Genomic DNA, 24,327 nt, shown 5'->3' with positions numbered 1-24,327 from the left:
AGAACTAGCAAAACTGGTTTCAGAGTATGAATGTCAGTGTTTATTAGACTCTGGGGAACGTGTTATTCATAAACTTAACCTGCATCACACTCTCAACCTTCTGGAGGTCCGCCGATGTTTTAAACCCCATGTGTAATTTTGATCACGGTCTTACGTGGATGTACACTGTTTCTTTAAGGAGAGGGGGCGCCTTTCAAAGTAAGCCCACCGTCTCACAACAACGGAAGTCGACTCCTCCCCCCCTCGTTCATTGGCTATGTCGCAGCAAACAGGAAGTTTTAATACACGTTTTTTTAATTGGTATTGACCGATCGTTTGGCCAGGTTTAACCCCGACAGACAATGGCGCAAGAATTTGTGGAGACCAAACTTAGAGGTGACAGAGTGGTGATTTTCATGAAGCCGACGTGCTCGTACTGCATAATGGCGAAAGAGGTTTTACTAAAGTACAAGTTCAAGCCCGGGTGTTTAGAATGTATTGATATAAGCGGACGCAGTGACATGAGCAATATGCAGGACTACTTCCTGGAGCTCACCGGGGCCCGCACGGTAAGTCCCTGCGGTTTTGTCATCGTGAGAGCGAGCTGTTAACGGGTGCTTTCCTTTGCCTTGTGGTTGAGCTAAAAAACCGACGCGTTTAAAATGAGAGTATAAGTTAAAAGAGGGCCGGTCCTACCTTACGCGTGGTCTACTGCGCATGCGCAGGTTGCGGTACTCCAACTCGTGAGTTGAATGAATGAATCGTGATTTATTTTTGAACATGTAAATAAGCAGGATATAACGTACAGATAAGCCATTGCCAATAATCTGAAGTGATCAACAAATCCACACATCAAACTCAGCGAACAAATCTACGAATGCATCAGATTATTTGTTACATCAAATCAATTTTATTTGTATAGCCCGGTATCACAAATTAAAATTTTGCCTCAGTGGGCTTAACCGCAACACAACATCCTGTCCTTAGACCCTCTCATCGGATAAGGAAGAACTCCCTAACAAAACCCTTTAACAGGGAGAAAAAATAGGAAGTAACCTCAGGGAGAGCAACAGAGGAGGGATCTCTCTTCCAAGACGGACAACATGCAATGGATGTTGTGTTTATGCAGTTTACACAATACAACATTGAAAAAGGATAACACAGTTATGGACTTATAAAATGTATGAAGAATATGATGTGCAGGATGCCAAGCAGTGTCCAGACGCCATCGGAACAGTCCAGAACCCAAGCCACGCGACCAGCATCATCATGTAAAAAAAATTATATGGATTTATAAAAAGGAAATGTGATGAGGGGTAATACATATTCGAAAAGGAGTAGGAGGAAGTATAACCTTATTTGTTCCTACCCCTTCTCACCTCAAACTCAATTCCCACTGTACTGTATAGTTCAAATTAAATGCAAGTTGTGCTGCACAATACAAACTCAACTACTGTGAACAATAAGAGAAAGGGAAAAAAACACGAGAAAGAGAAGAAAAACACATCCTAATGTCATGTAACAATACAACACATCATTTAAGTACAGAATGAACAGTTTTGGACCTAAAACCGACCCCTGGAGTACACCACAAGTAATATACTACATGCATGACGATTTATATTCGCCTATCTTTACAAACTGCTGTCTGTTACTTAAATAGCTTCTTAGCCAGTTCTGCACCCACCCCTCTGATACCATACCTTTCCAATTTGTCTATTAATCTATTGTGATCAATAGTGTCGAAAGCTTTTTTTTATTTCTATAAATATTCCCACAACAAACTTTTTTTGGCCTATGCAATTAGTCATTTCTTCGATTAATTCAATGAGCACCAGAGATATCGATCTGTTTGGTCATAACCCGTACTGGCTATTGGTCAGCAGATTGTGCTTCTCAATGAATTCGTCTAGTCTAGCAGCAATTTTTTTGTGACAATAATGAAATCGGTCTGCAGTTTGTAAATTGGTGTCTATCTCTGATTTTATATAAGGGTATGACTTTTGCGATTTTCATTTTGCTTGAAACTTTACCAGACTGAAAGGATGTGATATATACTTAGCACAAAAAGTAAGGAAGTTTGTGTTTGGTAGATTATTTCTTTGTTGTAACAATGCTTCTTGGCAATAAATCTTATACCGTTGGAAAGCCTGTTTATTACCCTTTTAAATGGTGCCACATTTGTAAGGAACATGCATTGTGGGATGAGCAGCAGAGTTGAGTATGTGGGTTGCGCCTATGAAAAATTTGCCAAATCTTCTCTGCCAATGCCAAACAGCTTATTTTGCTGTTGCTCTTGACTCTTATTTTGAGCTTCTGGTACCCCAGGTGCTGACAATCAGGTGCCTGATGTAAGATTCATTGCCAAGAAGCATTTTTACAACAAAGAAATAATCTACCAAACACAAATTTCCTTACTTTTTGTGCTAAGTTCAGATGTGGGTTAGTGGTTTTGCAATACCTTCAATTACTTTCTTGACTATCGTCATATCAGTATTATTCCAGTTAGTAGGTTTTTCGTTCTCGCACTTGTTTACAATGTGAATGACTGTGCATTACAATTACAGTCGTCGATTTCGCTTGGCTAGGAGAGCTGGCGCTGTATCGACTGAGAGAGCTTGGTCTGCTGCGTCAGAGTATTGTAGCGAATTCCGGGGCAGTCGGGGAGACCGTCGCCACAGCCGTGACGCAAACCCGTGTCTCCCACTCCGCAAGCGACAACGTTAACCAGTCAACTAAAGGGTCCGACCCATTAGTCAAGGACCAACGTGTCTACTTATCCATGCACGTTACACTACCCCCCCTCCTCCAGGAAGCGCGTCCCCACGCTTAAGCATATCAGCTCCTTCACGCCTCTGGGCGCACGTGCTTCCAATGACCTCACGGTCTCACCATCCCACTTCTGACACCAATGTAGCGAATTTGGGGGGCAGTCTGGGAGACCGTCGCCACAGCCGGGACGCAAACCCGTGTCACTACCCCCCTCCTTCGGGAAAGCGCGTCTGCGCGTATCCCACTTCTGACACCAATGTAGCGAATTAGGGGGGCAGCCCCGGGAACCAGTCACATTAACATTAACCAGTTGTCGCTTGCGAAGTGGGAGACACGGGTTCGCGTCCCGGCTGTGGCAACCAGACTGCCCCCCGAATTCGCTACAGTATTTTTCTTGGTTAAACTACGGCAGGGCTAATCCATACAGTGGTCGGGCTTGAATCAGTGTCAAAATTTCAGTGTGAATATATACACAATCGAATAGCACCCCCTCCCAAACAGCTATAAATACCACGCATTGGGCTACTATGCAAGACGACTGCACCACGACTCCCTTTTTCACATGCAGTATTAGCCTACATTGAGAGCAACAGTCGTATAGACGGTCACTAGCCTACTACTAACTTGAGACAGGATAGTATTCATGCTGACTCATTCACAGGCTGCACGGTGACAGCAAACAAATACATAGCTTTTATGCTGCACGGCAGCAGCATCAAGAAATAGCCTAGAACCAGAACAAAAATGTGTCACTCTGTCTAACTCACTCGCTGCACCTAGCTAAGTTCTTGACAGACTGCTGCCTGGTCGCTTACCAACCCGAGGATGACCCAAGTCAGCTTTCCTACAGTCATTAAACTGACCCAAAGCACAATTAACTACAAACACGTCCAAGTTAAAAACTGCCATCCTCGGCAGGAGAAACAAAATAACCACAAGCGTAGCCCAACGTAAGTTAAGCTCTGCTAAACCAGGCTAGGCTAAGCTAAAAAACAAGTAGGCTACAACACCATGGCAACAGTAAAAATGCTGTCAACAGAGTTTCCAAATCAACCATATTAGCTAATTTAAAATATATTCAGACTCACCATTGATGGCTTCAATGGAGCTCAATCCTGCGGTTGTTGTGGCAGAAAAGATGAGTTTTAAGTTTGGATTTAAATTAATCAACAGACTCTTGATTGTCTGATGGCAGCAGGCAGGTTATTCCACAAGAATGAGGCCCGATAGGAAAAGACCCTGCCACCAGCTGACTTCTTTTGAGCTTTGGGTGCCCACAGGAGCCCTGTATTTTGAGAGCAGAGCGCTCGAGATGGATTGTACTGTTTAAGGAGATCAGACAGGTAAGATGGGGCAAGTCCATGTAGGATTTTACAAGTCAGCAGAGGCACCTTGTATTCTGATCTAACATGGATAGGAAGCCAATGAAGGGAGGCAAGAATTGGTGTAATATGGTCAAATTTTCTAGTTTTTGTTAGGATTCTAGCAGCAGCATTCTGAACAATCTGAGGACTTCTAGTACTAGCATGTGGCAGACCCAAAAACAGACCATTACAGTAACCAAGTCTGGATGAAACTAGAGTCTCTGCGTCTGCCATGGACGGGAAAGAACGAATTTTAGCTATGTTACGTAAGTGAAAAAAGGCAGTCTTGGTGATTTATTTAATGTGCTTATCAAAGGAAAGGTTGGGGTCAAATGTTTTACCAAGATTTTTGGCTGCCACACTTTGTGAAATCACAGAGTTGTTGATTGTTATTGTTACTTGATCAGATTGGTGTGTGTCTAGCAGGGCCAACGACAAGCATCTCGTTTTTTGGTTGTTTTTTTTTTTTGGAATTTAAACGCAGGAAATTTAGTGACACCCTGTGATGGTCTGATGGCCTGTCCAGGGTGTCTCCCTACCTGCCGCCCAGTGACTGCTGGGATGGGCTCCAGCATCCCCGCAACCCTGAGAGCAGGATAAGCGGTTTGGATAATGAATGATTGAATTTAGTGACAGTTTTTCACAGCAGCCAAGGAGGCCTCTAGATTAGTCATTTGAGTATGATCATCAGCCCTTTTAAAGGAGTGGTAACCAACTGTAGTAGTGTCTTGATGCATGCTAAGTAATTCAGGTAAGAAAATCACAGAAAGTTGAATCAGTTCATCTGGACACAGCGTTCATTGAGAGAAGCGTTTCATCACTGACCTAAGTGACCTCTTCGGTCTCAACTCACTGCAATTGTTTTCGGTCGTTATGCCACTGTATTGTTTATAAGGGTAGGGATACCTGCAGTCAGTTGAGACTGAAGAGATCACTTAGATGAGTGATGAAATGTTTCTCAATACATGTTGTGTCCAGATGAACTGATCCAGCTTTCTGCAACTGTAGTCGTATTTCACTTTAAGGGGAAATTAACACATTTTGAACCTTATCTCTGTCAATCTGCAACAGGGATATCGTGTGACGAACACTTCATGTTTGCTCAATGATCCAGGCAAGGAAATCACAGAAAGTTGAATCGGTTCATCTCAATAAATGTTGTGTCCAGATGAACTGATTCACCTCTCTGTGAACACCTGTAGTTGTATATTATGTCTATCGTTGTTTCCGGTCGTTTCTGCATCTCTGGGGCGAAAGTGAAACCATGCCCCCCCCCCCCCCCCCGGCTGTCAAGCGTCATATGACATCAGCTGGCGGCCGGAAAAACTACAGCCTAGCAGTGTTTCTGCTCTAATCTACTCTAAACACACTGTTTAAATACACATCCTTGGTCTCTCGGCTAAACTACGTTTCTGATGGTGGAAAAGACGTCCCACAACACCAGCACAGAGGATTTTATGGATGACCATAAAGAGATTTACATGCAATGTATTCTGATATGTGTAGGCTATAAAAAATTGTATAAAAAAATGCAATTTAGTTGATTTATTGATTGATTGATTGATTGATTGATAGATAGATAGGCACTGTGGGAAAGACTGAGCAGGATGACACCAATTTCCCTGCCAATGTAGCACAGAGTGAGGATTTTTTTGCATCAATCAACTACATTACTCATCAGTACTTATTGCAAATACACAAAACAACCACTGAAATTTCCCTTTAAGCAAAGTTGGTTGAACAGGATTTGAAAAAGAGTTTTCAAAATCGATGAAGGAGGGTCAGAGAAAAGCTGCCTTTTACTGAATAGCTCTGGCCTTAAAATGTCCTGAATACACCATTACACAGAATCCAAATTACAGGCGTCTCCTCCTTGTGATGTGCATGAGTCAACTTGTAGTCCTCTTGGTAATTTTCTCAGACCTTAAACCACTCACTGTAGAGACAAACACTTTCTTCTCCTGCTAAGTAATTCTCACGAAGATGAAAGTGGTCATGATGTCTAAAGTCAGGTTAACCACCCCGTTAAAATGCTGACTTTTCAAGCTTGATTTCCTTCATCTCAAGATTTCCTGAGTTCCACTTGTCAATGAAAAAACTCGATCGTTGCAATGTTTAGCTAATATTCCTTTCATGACAGCAATAGTAGACCCTTGCAAAAAATTAAATCACAATCACAGATTATCACTAGGTCGAGGCACTTTCTTGTGTCTGTGCATGCGTGCTGTAATGTGAAGACTGATAGAAAATCAAGCTTGTGAAATGCCTTTTTTTCTACCTTTGTCCTCAGATCCCTTGATTCATGTGGCCATACATGTGTGTATACGCTATGATATATATATACTATATAATCATTATGTTTATATAGCACTTTTCTATAAATGCAGAATATATGTGTATATGCTGAGCTCATATCTATGATGTTGTTTATTAATGTTGGGTTCAGTATTGTTCTGATCCCGAGGTGGCTGACCTCTACTATCTATCTATCTATCTATCTATCTATCTATCTATCTATCTATCTATCTATCTATCTATCTATCTATCTATCTATCTATCTATCTCTGTTACTCTACCCTCTTAGCTGCTATCTACACCTGAATTTCCCTTCGGGCATGAATAAAGGTTATCTCATCTTATCTTATGATTTGTTTGTAGGTCCCGCGGGTGTTTATCGGTGAGGAGTGTGTGGGAGGGGGCGTTGACATCGCAGAGTTGGAGCAGAGTGGCAAACTGGAGGGTATGCTGCAATCCATCGGAGCGCTGCAGTGACCTGCTGCAGACTCCCAGGTAAAATAAGGTTTCTTTCCTTAGTCTGTACATGTTAAAACACAATGCACTACATGCCGTACAGAGAATCGATACAAACAGTGGAGATAGAAAGGCAAGAGAAATTGTTTCTTGATAGGAAAGTAAAAAGAAGCAGAGTGAGTTTGTAGAAGCACAATATTACCTTTCAATACTTGCCTGGGGCCCTGTGATTTAAATTAGTAACATTATGCTCCAGTTAGTGTGTACGTAAATAAGTGAAAGGGAATTTGATTCCAGCGGCGGCTTTCAAAAAGGTGCCAAAAGTTGTTGTTTGGTGGACAATAAATCTTGCTGTATAATGTCACATGGTGAACACGATGTATTCAAGAGCAGCCCTATTTTACAGGTAGTAGAAGAAACAAAACAACAAAATGATAGTAGTGGTAATACTAATAATAGTAATAATAAACTTAATTGCAAGCTAAATGCAAATATTCAGTGGAGGCGTTAATTGAATACATGGTGAGCTCTTTCTAAAACATGTCTTTATTAAATGTCATGATGTCTGAAATCATCTGTACAGCAGTTTTCCTAAAGGCCTCTCTGGGGCTTCAACTTTTTCTCTACATGCTTGGTGAAGATACCAGGGGGCACATTGTTTCACAGCCCTGTTTCAGCTGCTATTTACTCATAAATTTTAACTTTTTAGAAGTAGACTGAGACTTGGGGTGTTGGGGTCAACTGTCCAAAGTAACGGGGAGTGCAGAAGAGAGTGCAGGCAGGGTGGAGTGGGTGGAGAAGAGTGTCAGGAGTGATTTGCGACAGAAGGGTACCAGCAAGAGTTAAAGGGAAGGTTTACAAGATGGTTGTGAGACCAGCTATGATATATGGTTTGGAGACAGTGACACTGACAAAAAGACAGGAGGTGGAGCTGGAGGTGGCAGAGTTGAAAATGCTAAGATTTTCATTGGGAGTGATGAAGAAGGACAGTATTAGGAATGAGTATATTAGAGGGACAGCTCAGATTGGACAGTTTGAAGACAAAGCAAGCGAGGCAAGATTGAGATGGTTTGGATATGTGTGGAGGAGAGATGCTGGGTATATTGGGAGAAGGATGCTGAATATGGAGTTACCAGGGAAGAGGAAAAGAGGAAGGCCAAAGACGAGGTTTATGGATGTGGTGAGGGAGGACATGCAGGTGGCTGGTGTGACAGAGGAAGATGCAGAGGACAGGAAGAAATGGAAACAGATGATCCGCTGTGGCGACCCCTAACGGGAGCAGCCGAAAGTAGTGGTAGTAGAAGTAGACTGAGGCTGTTTGCTAATTCTGCCTCGATGGGGCAAGTCCCTTGCAGCCCACACATATTGACAACAAATTAATGGCCGTCTGCTGTAGTAAGTCAGTCGTGAGGATCTATTTAGCATGGGCCATATTACCTCAATATTTATAGCAGGCTGGGAAATGGGATGAGAAATACACTGTCAACAAGGACAGTATTTATATAAGGATTTCATATTTGAGACATCTTAGTAGTGTAATACAGCAGCACTCCATTATCATCATGATTTAGGACACAAAGGCCAAATCACAGCAGCAGATAAATGCAAAGGTCCACGTCAGCATCTGACCATGATGCCCTGCCTGTACTGTACACACAGTGTAAAGTAGTACAAAGCACTGGATTTACAGTAAGCGCATGTTGACTACTAATTAACAGTGGTAACCGATTTAATACAAAAATAACGATGTAACTTTTTCTTATTAGTCTTTCATGAAAAAACATTTTTTTACTGAAAATTACTTAAAATAAATTACCTGACAGGACTTACCCCAACATTTTATTTTAATCAAAGACTCATAGCTTAATATTCAGTATCTTACTTTGCCATATGATTGCTAAGTACATATCAGTTAAACAGAGGACCGTAAAATAAAGTATGGCCCACTTGTCTCTTCTCATTGTAAAACAAAAAACGGCAACACAACTCTTCATGTAGAATACAGTTTATGAAAATACAGCTGAAGCACCATTAAATCATAATCCCATAATGTTCAATACATTTCAGAATGAAAAACCAAAAGAAAACAAACAAAACTATCCAACCAGAGGCATTGTGGTATACTATGTGTGTGAGTTTTTAACCATCAGTGGGGACATTTTTGCAAATTGAGGACATTTTGGCTGGTCCTCATTTATTTAAGGGTCGATTTTCAAATTGAGACTTGGGGGGGTTGTTTAGGGTTAGAATTAGGATTAGGTTAAAGTTAGGGTTAGGGGCTAAGGTTAGGGTTAGGCGTGTAGTTCTGATGGCTAATAAGTCAGGAGCCAGGTCCAGCCCTTCGGATGTTTCCTGTAACCCTTTTTTTGTTTTTGTTTTGTTTTTGTTTTTTTGGATTTCCCCCCCTTTTTTCTCCCCAATTGTACCTGGCCAATCACCCTGCTCTCTGAGCTGTCCCAGTCGCTGCTCCACCCCCTTTGCCGATCCAGGGAGGGCTGGAGACCACCATGTCTCCTCCGATACATGTGGAGTCGCCAGCCGCTTCTTTTCTACCTGACGGTGAGGGGTTTCACCAGGGGGACGTAGCATGTGGGGGGCTCACGCTATTCCCCCCAGTTCCCCCTCCCCCCTGGACAGGCGCCCCGACTGACCAGAGGAGGCGCCAGTGCAGCGACCAGGATACATGCTCACATCTGGCTTCCCACCCACAGACACGGCCAATTGTGTCTGTAGGGACGCCCGACCAAGCCGGAGTTAACACGGGGATTCGATCCGACGATTTCCATATTGATAGGCAACGGAATAGACCGCTACACTACTCAGACGCCCCACTCTCCGTGCTACCTTTTTTCCACTATTATTTACTGTTAGCTTATACCTTGGGCCATCACAAGTTGATTATGAGCACTCCCAACTCAGGGCCGTTTGGTCTCAGGGGGCTCAAAACTCCTTTTTGGGACAAGTTTCTGGCAAAACGATGTAAATGCAAATATTAAGGTACTACAATTGCATAAATATTCATATAAGTATGAAATTTGGCAGGGAGTATCCTGAAACAAAGGGGAAAGTAGCAAAATAAGATTTGGGGCTTGCCGCCATTCTATTTTAAAATATCACCCACAACATCCCCAAAAAGACAACAAAAAAAAAATTGTCAGTTTGACCAATTCTCATCAAAAATGATTATTTTTCTGCACTTTATGGTGAATATGACTGCCTCACTTGTATATAGAAAACTTCCCAAGTTCATAGACTTCAATTTGAGCCCAAGATGACCTTTCTATCTTGAAAATTACCTTTGCTGTGGCTGAAATTCTTCACTATACCTCAAATCAGAGAAAACAGAATTTTTAATCATTAGCCTTCCACATGGGGGTAAACATATTTCTTGTATCTTACAATATGATCATATGTACTATACTGATCTCTGAAGTGAAGAACATGAAAGAACATCAAGTGAATACTACAGTAGGAAATCAAAGAAGGTTGAATCAGTTCATCTGGATCTGTCAATAAACGTCCTATCCAGATGCACTAATTCAACCTTCTTTGATTTTCTTACCTGGATTATTGAACATGCATCAATATAGTAAGAAAACAAATGCTTTTAAATGGTATTCAAAATGTATTTATGTTGTATTTGAAGCTAGCTTATCCAAACCAATATACTCAAGTAGTGTACAATTACAATACAGACTAGCATGACTACCATTTAATCAAGAAGCCATCAGGTGGTGATCAGTTGACAGCTCTGCTCCTCTCTTCACCCAAGTGTCCAAAACATATGGCCGCAGATCTGATGATACGACGACAAAGTCTATCATTGATCTTCAGCCTACGGTGTTCTGGTACCAAGTACACTTATGAACTAACTACCTTATGTTCGAACATAGTGTTTGTTATTGCCAATCCATGACTCGCACAGAAGTCCAATAACAAGACACTGCTCAGGTTCAGATTGGGGGGGCCGTTCCTCCCAATCACGTCCCTCCAGGTTTTCCATCGTTGCCCACGTGAGCGTTTAAGTCCCCCAGCAGAACTATAGTCCCGAGGCGGAGCCCTATCCAGGACACCACCCAGAGACTCCAAGAAGGCCAGATACGCCAAACTTCTGTTCGGTGCATAAGCACACACAACAGTCAGAGCCTTCCCCCCAGCAACTCGCAGTCCTATAGAGGCAACCCTCTCATTCCCCAGGGAGAACTCCAACACAGCGGCGCTCAACTGGGGACTTGTGAGTATCCCCACACCCACCTGGCACCTGTCACCTTGGCCAACTCCGGAAAAGTAATGAGTCCAGCCCCTCTCCAGGTGTTTGGTACCAGAGCCCATGCTATGTGTGAAGGTGAGCCCAACTATACCTAGTTGGTACCGCTCCACCTCCCACACCAGCTCAGGCTCCTTCCCTGCCAGAGAGGTGACATTCCATGTCCCGAGAACCAATCTGCGATGCCAGAAGTTGGCACGCCCCGGCCCCCACCTTTGCCTGCCACCCGGTCTGCATTGCACCCTACCCCAGTGCTCATCCCCGTGTGTGGTGGGTCCACAGGGTGAAAAAAATGGAAAACAAATATTGCTAATCTAACAAATGTAACAAGGCCTATAAAACGTGAAATGTAAAAAAAGAACTGAAAATAAATATTGAAACAGTCCTAAACAACGACCATGGGCAGTCAAAATGACCTGCCAGTTTTTAAACCCTATATTATGTCAAGATAAATACCTAATTGAGATATTAATGCATTGCATATGTTAGTATGTCAGTATGTCTGTTAGGAAGCTAGTACTAATACTGCTACTACTACTACTATTTTCGGCTCCTGTTACGGGTCACCACAGCGGATCATCCGTTTCCATCTCTTCCTGTCCTCTGCCTCTTCCTCTGTCACACCAGCCACCTGCATGTCCTCTCTCACCACACCCATAAACCTTCTCTTTGGCCCTCCTCTTTTCCTCTTCCCTAGAAGCTCCATATTCAGCATCCTCCTCCACACATGTCCAAACCATCGTGCCAACTTGCCCTCCTTTCAGTACTTATAGCCCTCCAGAGTCAGGAAATGGTTAGGCAACATCATTGCAGACACATCACACCCTGGTCACAACCTGTTCCAACTCCTCCCCTCTGGTAGGCGATACAGAGCACTGTACCCCCCCCCCCAAAAAAAAAACAGATATAAAAACAGTTTCTTTCTGCGGGCTGTCACTCAAGTAAATGCTTAACACTGTCAAACAAGTCCAACCCTCTTGTATATACTGTACTATACATATACTGGTACGCTCTGTCATGTCCATCTACCTCAGGCATGTATACAAGTAACCTGCTAACATTTGTTTCAGCATCTCTGATATTTTCTCTGCACCATTGCACTTTATCACCTCTTATTTCGCTTGTATCAATCCTTGTGTATATATCTGAAGATTGTTATGTTGTAGCGTTGTTATTCTATATTAAGTACACTGAGAGAGCTATGAAACTGGAGTCAAATTCCATGTATATGCAAACCTACATGGCCAATAAACATGAGTCTGATTCTGAAATAACATTTTTTAACCATTTAATATTTATCCCAGCACTCATAGAACTTTACTTCTTTGCACTATTTGTGTCCTGTTTACAGTTCACAGAAACGGTTTCACCTGTATATAGTCATTGCTTTTATATAGTCCTGAAGATTGCTGTGTTGTTACTCTGTAAAAGTACTACATTGAGAGACACTAAACTGGAGTGAAATTTCTTGGATGTGCAAACATTCTTGGACAATAAAGAAGATTCTGATCTGGAGAGCTCCAGTGCTAGAGAAGAAAATGAATGAGGGATTTCTTGTTTTCATCAATTGTGATGAAAACTTTCCAATCTATAGGTTAGTGACTATAAACCACTAACTATAAACCACCTCTACGATCCCTCTCAGCTGATTTTGGTGAATAAAAACAGTCAGCAAATTTGTCTGTGCTGAATACTGTTTCAGCTGCAGCAGTTAGACTTTTGAAGATGCGCTCTGATATAGTCTTCATTGCCTGGAGCACATTGTTCATGTAGAATGAGGTGCACATTGATTTGCAATATTCATAGCTATTGGTGGTTGGCTTCTTGATCACATGGTAGTCATACTAGTCTGTACTGTAACTGTACGCTACTTGAGTGTATTGTTTGGACAAGCTATGCATATACAACATAAATGTATTTTGAATACCATTTAAAAGCATTGGTTTTCCTACTGTAGTTTTCACTTTTCATGTTCTTCACTTCAGATAGCGGCAGTAGCAGTAAATATGAACATATTGTCAGAGGCAAGAAATAGTATGTTTACCTACCATCTGGAAGAATAATGACTGAAAATTCAGTTTTCTCTGATTTGAGGTATAGTGAAGAATTTCAGCCACAGCAAGTGTAATTTTCAATATAGAAAGGTCATCTTGGACTCAAATTGAAGTGTATGAACTTGGAAAGTTTTCTATATTCAAGTGAGGCAGTGATATTCATAATAAAGTGCTGGAAAATAATAATTTGATGAAAATTTGTCAAACGGACAGTTTTTTTTGTCTTTTTGGGGGTGTTGTGGGTGATATTTTAAAACAGAATGGCAACAAACCCCAAATCTTATTTTGCTAATTTTCCTTTTGTTTCAGGATACTCCCTGCCAAATTTCATAATTGTATGACTATTTATGCAATTGTAGTACCTTAATATTTACATTTTACATCTTTTCGCCAGAAACATGTCCCAATAAAGGGGTTTTGAGCCCCCTGAGACCAAACGGCTGAGTTGGGGGTGCTCGTTATCAACTTGTGATGGCCGAAGGTATAGGCTAACAGGAAATAATAGTGGAAAAAACGTAACAGAAAACATACTGAGGGCTGGACCTGGCTCCCGGTCTGTAAGGTTGGGGTTAAGGGCTAGGGAATGAATGTAGTAAATGAGGGGTCCTCACAAAGATTGAAGTGTGTGTGTGTGTGGAGGGGGGCGGGGGGTTCCAGACAAATTGCAAAGACCTCAACGGCAGAACTGGCAGAAGATGCCTCCAAGTCACAACGGCAGTGTCGGCGGATGAAGGCTGCAACAGAGGGTGGTCCCCAATCGTCTTGGTTCTCCATGCCATTGCACTCTGGCCACCCCTTGCCAAGGACTGTGTGGTGGCTACAGGTGCATTAGCTACTCCATGTAAAAAGCTGTCATGCGCAGGCATCCTCCCACAAGGATCAACCCATAAACATCCAAGGGTCAAAGCCCTGTGACGATCAGGAAGAGGTGACGGGGGCAGGACAGTGAAGTCTGGCAACCCCTAGCCACAACCTGGCACAGAGGTGGTGGGTGTATGATCAGTCACTAAGCCCTGGGACTGAGGCAGAGGGGCTTCTTGGCTGCTGCATCCCCGACTGAGCAGCCCTATTTGGAATCCACTCTGCTCAGCCCAGCTGGGGAGAGGGCTAGAAAAGATGCCCCAAACATAGTGTGCCTCATATCTCCTGTCTGGACCACTGCATCCAGAGCAATAACCACCATGTGGTCAGAAACAGAAACTCATATATTTTGGAGTCTAGAACATATGAACCCTCATGGACAATCAATCCAGCAGTTGACCTGAACAGCATACTACCATCATCGCTCGAGAGCTGAGAAGATTCCAGATTGATATTGCCGCACTCTCTGAAACCCGATTGGCTGACCAAGGGCAGCTGAAAGAGAAGGGTGGTTACACTTTTTTCTGGAAAGGAAAAGCAGCATATGAGCCGAGGATCCATGGTGTTGGCTTTGCCATCAAAAACAGCCTCATTTGCCACCTTGCTGAGCTTCCTCTGGGCATCAATGAACACCCGATGACAATATGACTGACGCTTGCAAATAACCAAAGCATCACTGTCATCAGTGCCTACGCTCCAACACTTGACTCGCAGGATGAAGTAAAGGAGACCTTCTATGCCAACCTGGACAATGTTCTCACCAAAATCCCCAAGGAGGATAAGCTAATCCTGCTTGGAGATTTCAAAGCCAGGGTGGGACAAAATTACAACTTGTGGGGAGGCATAATTGGCAAGGAAGGAGTTTGAAACACAAACTCCAATGGCATCCTACTGTTAACAACATGCTCAGAATACAGCCTAATCATCGCCAACACATGCTTCCACCAGAAGAACAAATTTAAAACAACCTGGAGGCACCCTCATTCTTACATGTGGCACCTGATTGACTACATTATCATCTGTCAAAGAGACTGACAAGAGGTACTAGCCACCAGAGTGATGATCAGTGTAGATGACTGCTGGACTGACCACCACTCCACCCTGTCCATCCAACCTCACCAGAAAAGAAGGGTGCAGAAAAAGCAGAGCCACCTAAAGCTCAACCTTGAAAGGCTTACTGATATCTCCTCTTGTGAACAGTTCCAGGCCATGCTCAGTACATCACTGCCCAAGCAGTATCCAGGGGATATTGAAAGCCACTGGGATATGCTCAGGACTGCAATCACTGGCATCTGTAAAACCATTCTTGCACATAAGATGTAGAGCCACCAAGATCGGTTTGATGAGAGTGACCTATAAATCCAATGGTTAAGCAACATCAAGAGGCAAGCCTTTACCATCTGGCAGAAGGATATCAACTGCCAAAATAAACAAGCTGCCCATGCAAGAGCAAAGTCAGCCATCCAAAGCCGGGTCAGGAAATTGAAGAACCAGTGGTGGACGAAGAAGGCCCTTGAGATCCAGCTCCTTGCAGATGCTGGGGATACTAGAGGTTTCTTCAATGCTACTAAAGCAATATATGGCCCCAGCCACCACCGTCTAACCCCCCTTGGCTACAAAGATGGTTACACACTGCTAACAGACAATGGGTCAGTCAAAGAGAGGTGGAAAGAGCACTACTAGGACCTTTTAAACCAGGACTCTAACCCTGAGATAGATGCCCTCCAACAACTCCCTCAACAACCCAATGAAGGAGGACATGGCAGCACCACCTAGTCTAAGAGAAATCCAGGATGCCATCAGGAAGATGAAAATCAACAAGGTTGCTGGTCTTGATGGAATACTGGCAGAAGTACTGAGGGCAGGTGGCCCTACACTCCTCAGACATATCCATGCCCTGCTACTTAAAATATGGGAAAAGGGGAAATCCTTGTGCAACTTAGGGGCGCACTTATTGTCTCTATCTTTAAGAAAGGAGACAAAACTGAGTGCGGAAACTACTGTGGCATTTCCTTGCTTTCCACGACAGGGAAAGCTCTGGATAGGGTCTTGACCAACAGACTCCTCCCAATATCAGAGGAAATTCTGCCAAAATCTCAGACCGGTTTTCATCCTAACAGGCACCATGGACATGATTTTTACTGCTTGCCAACTCCAAGAAAAAACCAAGGAACAGAATCAACCATTGCACATGGCCTTCATAGACTTTAACCAATGCTTTTGATTCCGTAAACCGCCAGGCCCTCTGGCTAGTTGTCAAAAATAGGCTGCCCTGACAAATATATCAGAGTACTGTGACTACTACATGATAATATGTCAGCTAAAGTACTCGGCAGTTATGGAGATGAGACAGAGTCCTTCAAGGTCTATACAGGAGTTAACAAGGCTGTGTCATTGACCCAAACCTGTTTTCTCTCTTCACTGCCACCATCCTCCACCTCAGGGGTCCCAATCTGCATCAGGGAGTCAAACTCCTGTACAGGACTGATGGGAATATGAATCTGAATATTAACAGATTCAGGGCTAAAGGTAAAACCACCACCACATCCATCATAGAGCTGCAGTACGCCGACAATGCCTTGGAAGAGGAACTACAGAACATACTGGACCCCTTTGCAAAGGCATACAAGCAGCTTGGCCTAGCCATTAGCATAAAAAATACCCATATCCGGGGGGCATCCGGGTAGCGTAGTAGCCTATTCCTTTGCCTACCAACATGGGGATCGCCGGTTCCAATCCCTGTGTTACCTCCAGCTTGGTCGGGCGTCTCTACAGACATAATTGGCCATTTCTGCGGGTGGGAAGTTGGATGTGGTTATGTGTCCTGGCCGCTGCACTAGCACCTCCTCTGGTTGGTTGGGGTGTCTGTTTTGGGGGGGGGGACTGGGGGAATAGTGCTACGTTCCCCTTGTGAAACTCCTCACTGGCAGGTGAAAAGAAGTGGCTGGCGACCCCACATGTATTGGAGGAGGCATGTGGTAGTCTGCAGCCCTCCCCGGATTGGCAGAGGGGGTGGAGCAGTGACCAGGATGGCTCAGAAGAGTGGGATAATTGGTCAAGTACAATTGGGGAGAAAAAGGAGGAAAAAAGACCCCACCCCACCCCCCCAAAAAAAACAAAACCATATCCTCTACCAACCCCCACCCAACAGAAATATGCCTGCTCTGCCCCTATCCATCTCTGTAGACAATGCCAGACTCAAGAAGTTCCCATATCTTGGCACCCTTCTTTCCTCCAAAGTCAACATTGACATACACCATCGTCTCAGTTGTGCCAGCTGGGCCTTCTTAAGACTGAGTAAAAAGGTTTTTGAAAACTGCGACCTTCAGGCCAGAGCAAAAATTCTGTTGTACAAAGCAGTAGTGCTGCCCACCCTACTGTATGGGTCAGAAACCTGGACCACATATAGCAGGCACCTGAAGGCACTCGAGGTATACCAACAGTGATGCCTCACGAAAATCCTTAAGATAAGTTGGGAGGATAAGCACACCAACTTCAGCGTCCTCGAGGAGGCCAACATGCCTACTATAACTGCCACCATCGCACAACATCAGCTGAGATGGACTGGCCACGTCCTCCACATGTCTGACTCTCACCTCCCGAAAGAAGTCCTTTACTCTCAGCTCGTGACAGGATGCCGTGCCCCAGGAGGACAAAAGAAGTGATATGAAGATAATATCAAGGCCCAGGCCCACATCAAAAGGTTTGGCATCGACCTTAGCACCCGGGAACAAGCAGCAAAAAACAGGGAGGCCTGGAGACTGGCTGTCTGTGAGGGTGCTACAACCATGACCTCCACTGTGCTGCTGAAAACAAGCACAGACTCAGAAAGGAGTGAGTTATCAGAAAAGTTCAAACCAAATCCTCAACCACTTTTTCACACTCTTGTTCACATTGCCCCAAAATATGTAGCTCCAGGATCGGCTTCTACGCCCACCTGAAGACCCACAAGGACCTAGATGGAGCACAGTCATATACGGCCCCTTGTGACCGCCAATGACGCAATGCAATGCAATGATGTGTGTGTGTGAGCGAGAGTGAGAGAGTGTGCAGCAGGCACACAAATGCATGCATATGTGTGACCTTTGAAGAACTTTGTTAAAATAAACACACATAAAGGTAGGAGTCAGTATCAATTCAAATCATTCAGCTAAGGAAAACAGATTAAATATTTGCTTTTTCTACACCTGAAATGCAGGAGAAGACATTTTGATGTATATGTTGTTATCGATTTAGTTTAAGAGGGAACCAATTTGCGGTGCCTCCGTAGCCGAATAGTTAGAGCGCATACCACATTGCCACATGGTCGCAACCATAGCCAGTTCGAATCCAGCCCGCAACCTTTGTTGCATCTCTCTCTCTCCCTCTATTTCCTGTGTGCCTCCACTGTGACTATCTAATAAAGGTATAAAAATACCTCCCCCCCCACCCCTCCAAAAAAAAGAGCTACTGAATTTTACTGAGCAATGTGTAATCAGATTTCAAAGATTTGACAGAAAGCAGTTCTCTGAGTAAATTGAAACTGAAACGGCCCCACTGGACACAGACCGACATGTATTACATTTCACATGGTAATAAATCACATCCTGGCCCTCAGACACTTACCGATGTAGAATTATAGATCCGGAATAATCTAATAAATGTATGCAACAGAAATGTAATTAGATTTAGGCCACTCTCATGCTACTTTGAGTTTCTGTCACATTGCATATTAAGATGAGCATGGTTGTGCTTCCAGGACCATTATGAATTGCTTTCCATTGAGCTGTGACTGTTCTGCTCTTGGGCCAGATGTAGTCTGGGAGTACTTGGATGAAACACTGACCAAGCCACAGAAGAGAGTGGTTCAAGCAGAGATATTACAATTTAATGAATACGAACACTACATTTGCAGCAGTTCAGAAATTGTAGATCTGGACATACATGTACACGGACCAGGGTCTGATTTGACATGGTACGAGTGTGTCCAGTATGGGTAACATACACAGACATCCCCAGGCGTCCCAATACAGAAGACAAAAAAATTCAGCTCAGTGTTTTTTTTGTTTTTTGTTTTATACAGTTCTGGTTGTGCAATCTTTTATTGTAGCTTCCCTTAGAGGTCATGTAATGCTTGCAAAAAGTCTGCTCCTGAACACAAATGATCGTGGTCTGTTTTCTGACATCTCTTATGTCCGGAGATTTCTATTCTGTACTTTAATGGAGGTGATTGAAATCCACAATTTTCGGTCATCTTCTTGGAAATCCGCCGTTTTGTGTCCACCATTACAAAACATAATCCTCAACTCTCAGGGCCTCTGGCCAGGCTGGCACGTCCATTTTTTAATTCACATTGTGTTTTCAAGAATCGGTCATTTGGCATTGCCTGTGATGTAGTCATTAGACCAAGGACACAGTCATTCCATGTGGTTGTTCTCCTCAAGGGGGAGAGTGGCACGTCATAGTGGTGTCTGTCACTGGATGTTGATGTTTTTCTACTGGCTGGAGTCCCTGTGACCTTTTTATCCACCACACTTTCCCACAACATCTGTGTCATGGGACTCGAGTGACTTTGGTGTCCTCAAAGCCTTCCAGCAGTATCCATTTTGTTATTTGTTAGCCAGCACGGCAGTCTGTAACAACTCTCTTTCCCTTATTTCCTCCCCCATTTTTCCATCTGTTGTTGTCCAGTCTCACCCCTTGTTATTCCATTTCCCTGGATTCCTCCCCTTGCCCAGTCAGCATGGTTTTCCACAGGGCGCAGCGTGTTGGACGGGGGGGGGTCACATGACTATGCAGCGGGACTTGCGTAGTTTACGTCGCCGCTGCTGGTATTCACTGAGCTCCTGCAGATAACCCCTGGACGGCCAACGCAACCTCTCCACATGCTCACGCTCCTCATCTGGATCACACACACACACAAAACAGGTTCATGGGAATTTACGACAAACAAAAAAGAATACAGAGGGAAGCATGCTTTTTTTTCTGATGTTATTGCAGCAATGTTTATTGAGCTCACAGAGACACTAACTTACACACGCACACACACCATATCTCCTTTACTATTTTCACAGAGTCAACACCGCTTATACAAGTCTTGATTCTGTTCTGTTTACACTAATAGGGACCAAAAGACCAACACTGATAATGTGCTTTCTGCTCAGCTTCATTGTTTATTTCACACGTGCCCTTCAGTAGCCGTCCATTTGACCTACTTGTATATGTGTAGTGTTTGCAATAAAACATGCTAATGCTACTAACCAGACCAATTTTCTCATCATTCTGCTAAGCCAGTCATTACCCATTAGTGCTACTGTAATATGGCAATATTATAACATGCTAAATTCACTGGGCTATAAATGTGGATGTCATAATTGTAAGTATGAAGCAAACTTGAGAGGGGGATTTGTTACTTTGCCAGCAATTTCATGTCATCGCCTAAGACCTGAATCATTTTTTTTTTAAGTTAAAACAAAATATGGATCGATATTAATGTACTCAGTGCAGGTTCAGTCCAACCTTGTAATCTCCGGACTCCTGGCAGCACGGACCAGATGGCAATGCTGGGGTCTTACCCCCTCTCTCCTGCTTCACACAGGCAGAACCCGTGAGTGGCTCGGCTGCTTTGTAACGCAGTTTAGTCAACCTTACTATGTAAACGATGCAGAGGCAGAGCCCAAATGTCAACATGTTTTGAATGGGCTCAACAGCCCAGAGCTCTGCTGAAGGTGGAGCTGTTTTCACGTTTGTATCGGTGGTGAACGTAATGGAGGAGTTATGTTTCCTAAAAGTTTGCACTACATCTAATAATACATTTTCTGTCTCACTGCAGTCACAAATTGCAATTTATTAGCTTCCCCTGTGTTGGTATGACTCCGTAATTGAGCAACAGTCTTCATGCAAATCCAGCAGCGTAGTCTACCTCATTCAGGATGCAGTCAGGCATGTAGCGAGCAGAACCCACCGAGGAATATTACTTTTTGTTCCTTTGATTTACATGAATCCACTTACTCTAAAGGTTCTTCAGCTTGGAAGCATTTTTAGATATCAATTTTGACACTGATATTTTTCTTATGGACTCTCCACATTACAAGTCTGCCCAATCCTGTATTTCCATTGCATTTTTTTTAACCTCTAAAAAAATGTCTCTTTGATTGATATACGACATTCTCTGAAGACTTACGTCTTCCCCCGCCCCCTTTTCTCCCCACTTGTATCGGGCTGATTACCCCCACTCTACCGAGCCGTCCCGGTCGCTACTCCACCCCCTCTGCTGATCTGAGGAGGGCTGCACACTACCACGTGCTTGTTACGATACATGTGGAGTCGCCAGCCGCCTCTTTTCACCTGACAGTGAGGAGTTTCGCCAGGGGAACGTAGCATATGGTAGAATCACGCTATTCTCCCCCAGTTCCCCTTCCCCCCCAAACAGGCGCCCTGATCGACCAGAGGAGGCGCTAGTGCGGTGACCTGGACATATACCCACATCCTGCTTCCCACCTGCAGACACGGCCAACTGTGTCTGTAGGGACACCCGACCAAGCCGGAGGTAACATGGGGATTCAAACCGGCGATTCCCCGTGTTGGTAGGCAATGGAATAGACCGCTATGCTACCTGGATGCCCTTGAAGACTTACATTTTGAGATGGTTTAAATGTATTGGCTATTTCAATTTAGTCACTGTTTATTTATTATTTTATTACTGTTTATTTATTACTGTTGTTTACACGCTTGTCTCAGCAACTACAGATTATCCTCACATTTCATCACTGACAGGGACACGCCCTGACTACCACATGTTCTGCACCATGTTCGGCACTGCTGTGTAACACAACGTAAGTGGGTCTAAAATGGTACTGAGCTAAAAAACCAAGACAGACCACCACTGGTGTAGCCAGGGGGGGAATTCGGGTTTGAACGCTCCCCGAAATATTTTTGACTGTTCCAGACATGAAGCTGTTGGGTTTGAATTTATTGTGGTAAGTTATATCATCGCATAGTCAGATAAGTCTGGCCTTGTTTTACGCAGCCCGTGAGCTGAAATGATGGTCATAAATTAAATAATAAACCAATCATACATCTTAAACCATCCTCTTTGTTCGAGCATCGCACTTTTTTAACCCATCATGTTACTTGAAATGATGTTTTTTAATTTGCCCTACCATCTTGTAACACTGGGCGTCCGGGTGGCGTGGTGGTCTATTCCGTTGCCTACCGACACGGGGATCGGCGGTTCGAATCCCCGTGTTGCCTCCCGCTTTATCGGGCATCCCTACAGACACAATTGGCCATGTCTGCGGGTGGGAAGCCAGATGTGGGTATGTGTCCTGGTCGCTGCACTAGCGCCTCTTCTGGTCAGTCAGGGCGCCTGTTCAGGGGGGAGGGGGAACTGGGGGGGAATAGCGTGATCCTCCCACGTGCTATGTCCCCCTGGTGAAACTCCTTACTGTCAGGTGAAAAGAAGCAGCTGGTGACTCCACATGTATCGGAGGAGGCATGTGGTAGTCTGCAGCCCTCCCTGGATCAGCAGAGGGGATGGAGCAGCGACCGGGATGGCTTGGGAGATTGGGGTAATTGGCCAAGTACAATTAGGAGAAAAATGGGTAAAAAAAAAAAAAAAAAAACATGATGTGACATTGGGTTATGAATTGTTTATGTGATTAGTGGAAATTCTTTATAGGAATTCGGCTGTTTCGGGTGATATTACAGCAGTAACACCTTTGCTGTTGCAACTGGCTAAAATCATCATTGATTTTAAGCAAGGTGGAGGAGATGTAGGGGACCTGTTGAGGGTTTTATACAGTAGCCAACATACTAAGGGTCCTATGGTTATTAACGGCATCCTGATTTCTGAGGCCAGTCACCTCAGTAGAGGAATATCTACATTTTCAGGAAAGACTACAATTTCATCACCAAGTCTGGTGGTGGTCTGCAGTTACATCTCACAAAATTTTGCCCTGTTTCGCTTTAACAGCATTGCTTTTTCAACAGCAGTTAAAGTCAATGCTGACCTTCCAGAGGTGGAAGAATGGGATCTTCGTCATGATGTTGGCAATGGTGATCCGCCCATTATCCAAGCCGCTTATCCCAATTGGGGTCACAGGATGCTGGAGCCTATCCCAGCAGTCATTGGGCGGCAGGTGGGGAGACACCCTGGACAGGCCGCCAGTCCATCACAGGGCCGACACACACATTCACACCTAGGGACAATTTAGTATGGCCGATACACCTGACCTACATGTCTTTGGACTGTGGGAGCAAACAGGAGCACCCGGAGGAAACCCACGCAGACACAGAGAGAACATGCAAAGGCTGATGCTAGATCCAACGGGGTGTAGGCGCAGAAGTAGCCATGATTGGCTGTTGTGTCGGCCAATAGACAGCGCGGAACCTCAAAGCACACTGACTTGAAACAAACGATGCGCACTGAAACATTTAGCTAGTTAGCTTACAACTGACCTTAACATTTCCAGATCGTACTGTAACAATAGCTAACAATGGAAATTCAAACAGAGTTTAAACCCTAACCAACAACCAATCACATCTACTTCCATGCTTACACCCTGTTGGATCTAGCATCAACGACATGCAAACTCCACACAGAGGACGACCCGGGATGACCCCCAAGGTAGGACAACCCCGGGGTTCAAACCCAGGGCCTTCTTGCTGTGAGGTGACTGCGCTAACCACTGCACCGCTGTGGCAATGTTGGCCCATAAACAGGTTGTGTGCTGTGGCATAAACATGTTATCTGTTGAACAGTGCTGTCTCTTATGAGCAGTTTGTTTAATTCTCTGTTATTGATTTTCCAAGACTTGCTTCAATGAGTTTCATAAAAATATCTTTGAACTTCTGCTAAATTATCTGTTCATAGTCAGCACCTCACTAAGTCAATTGTCAGCCTACTAACTTGAGGACATTCTGCAAAAGCTTCACGAGGATTCGTAAGTGACTAGACGAGCACCTACACGTCACATGACCTCTTCCTTTGAATGAATGGATGCGTTAAGTACACTAAGTAACATCATTTTGGCTGGGCTGTAACAGCCAGCAAAATATAACGTCTCAGACAACAAAACCTTATGATGGCGGTTACCAAAGTTCGTTCCAATGACGATTTGAGAAACGACTTTTCTGCAAACGACAGTTCTCCCAATGGAAATTAGAACCATAGTTAGACAACATCGCTGTTGGGAAACGCACCCCAGAATGATGAATTAAAGTATTTGCATTCATTTCTAGAGGTAGTTTACTTGGGTATTTTACTAATTGTGAACTTTTGAGAGTTGTAAAACGTATG

The 24,327-nt window shown here is 43.9% G+C and overlaps 2 protein-coding genes across 2 annotated transcripts in view; one reads left to right on the top strand and one right to left on the bottom strand.

Moving 5' to 3' along the window:
• The first annotated feature begins 289 nt into the window (after nt 1-289).
• On the top strand, nt 290-20,284 carry glrx (glutaredoxin (thioltransferase)). The gene is made up of 3 exons (XM_056273487.1): nt 290-548; nt 6,774-6,905; nt 19,719-20,284. Exons 1-2 carry the CDS (start codon nt 342-344, stop codon nt 6,885-6,887), a joined length of 321 nt encoding a protein of 106 aa, XP_056129462.1. The 5' UTR covers nt 290-341; the 3' UTR covers nt 6,888-6,905; nt 19,719-20,284.
• rhobtb3 (Rho related BTB domain containing 3) overlaps nt 19,721-24,327 on the bottom strand; it is a 33,266-nt gene continuing 28,659 nt past the window's right edge. The window contains exon 13 of the mRNA XM_056273486.1: nt 19,721-19,929. Within this exon, the coding sequence (XP_056129461.1) occupies nt 19,811-19,929 (119 nt within the window). The 3' untranslated portion in view covers nt 19,721-19,810. The remainder of the gene's footprint in view (nt 19,930-24,327) is intronic.

This window comes from Lampris incognitus, chromosome 2 (genome assembly GCF_029633865.1).
Source record: "Lampris incognitus isolate fLamInc1 chromosome 2, fLamInc1.hap2, whole genome shotgun sequence".
NCBI classification, from domain to species: domain Eukaryota; kingdom Metazoa; phylum Chordata; class Actinopteri; order Lampriformes; family Lampridae; genus Lampris; species Lampris incognitus.
This window is presented reverse-complemented; position numbering and strand designations above follow the sequence as displayed.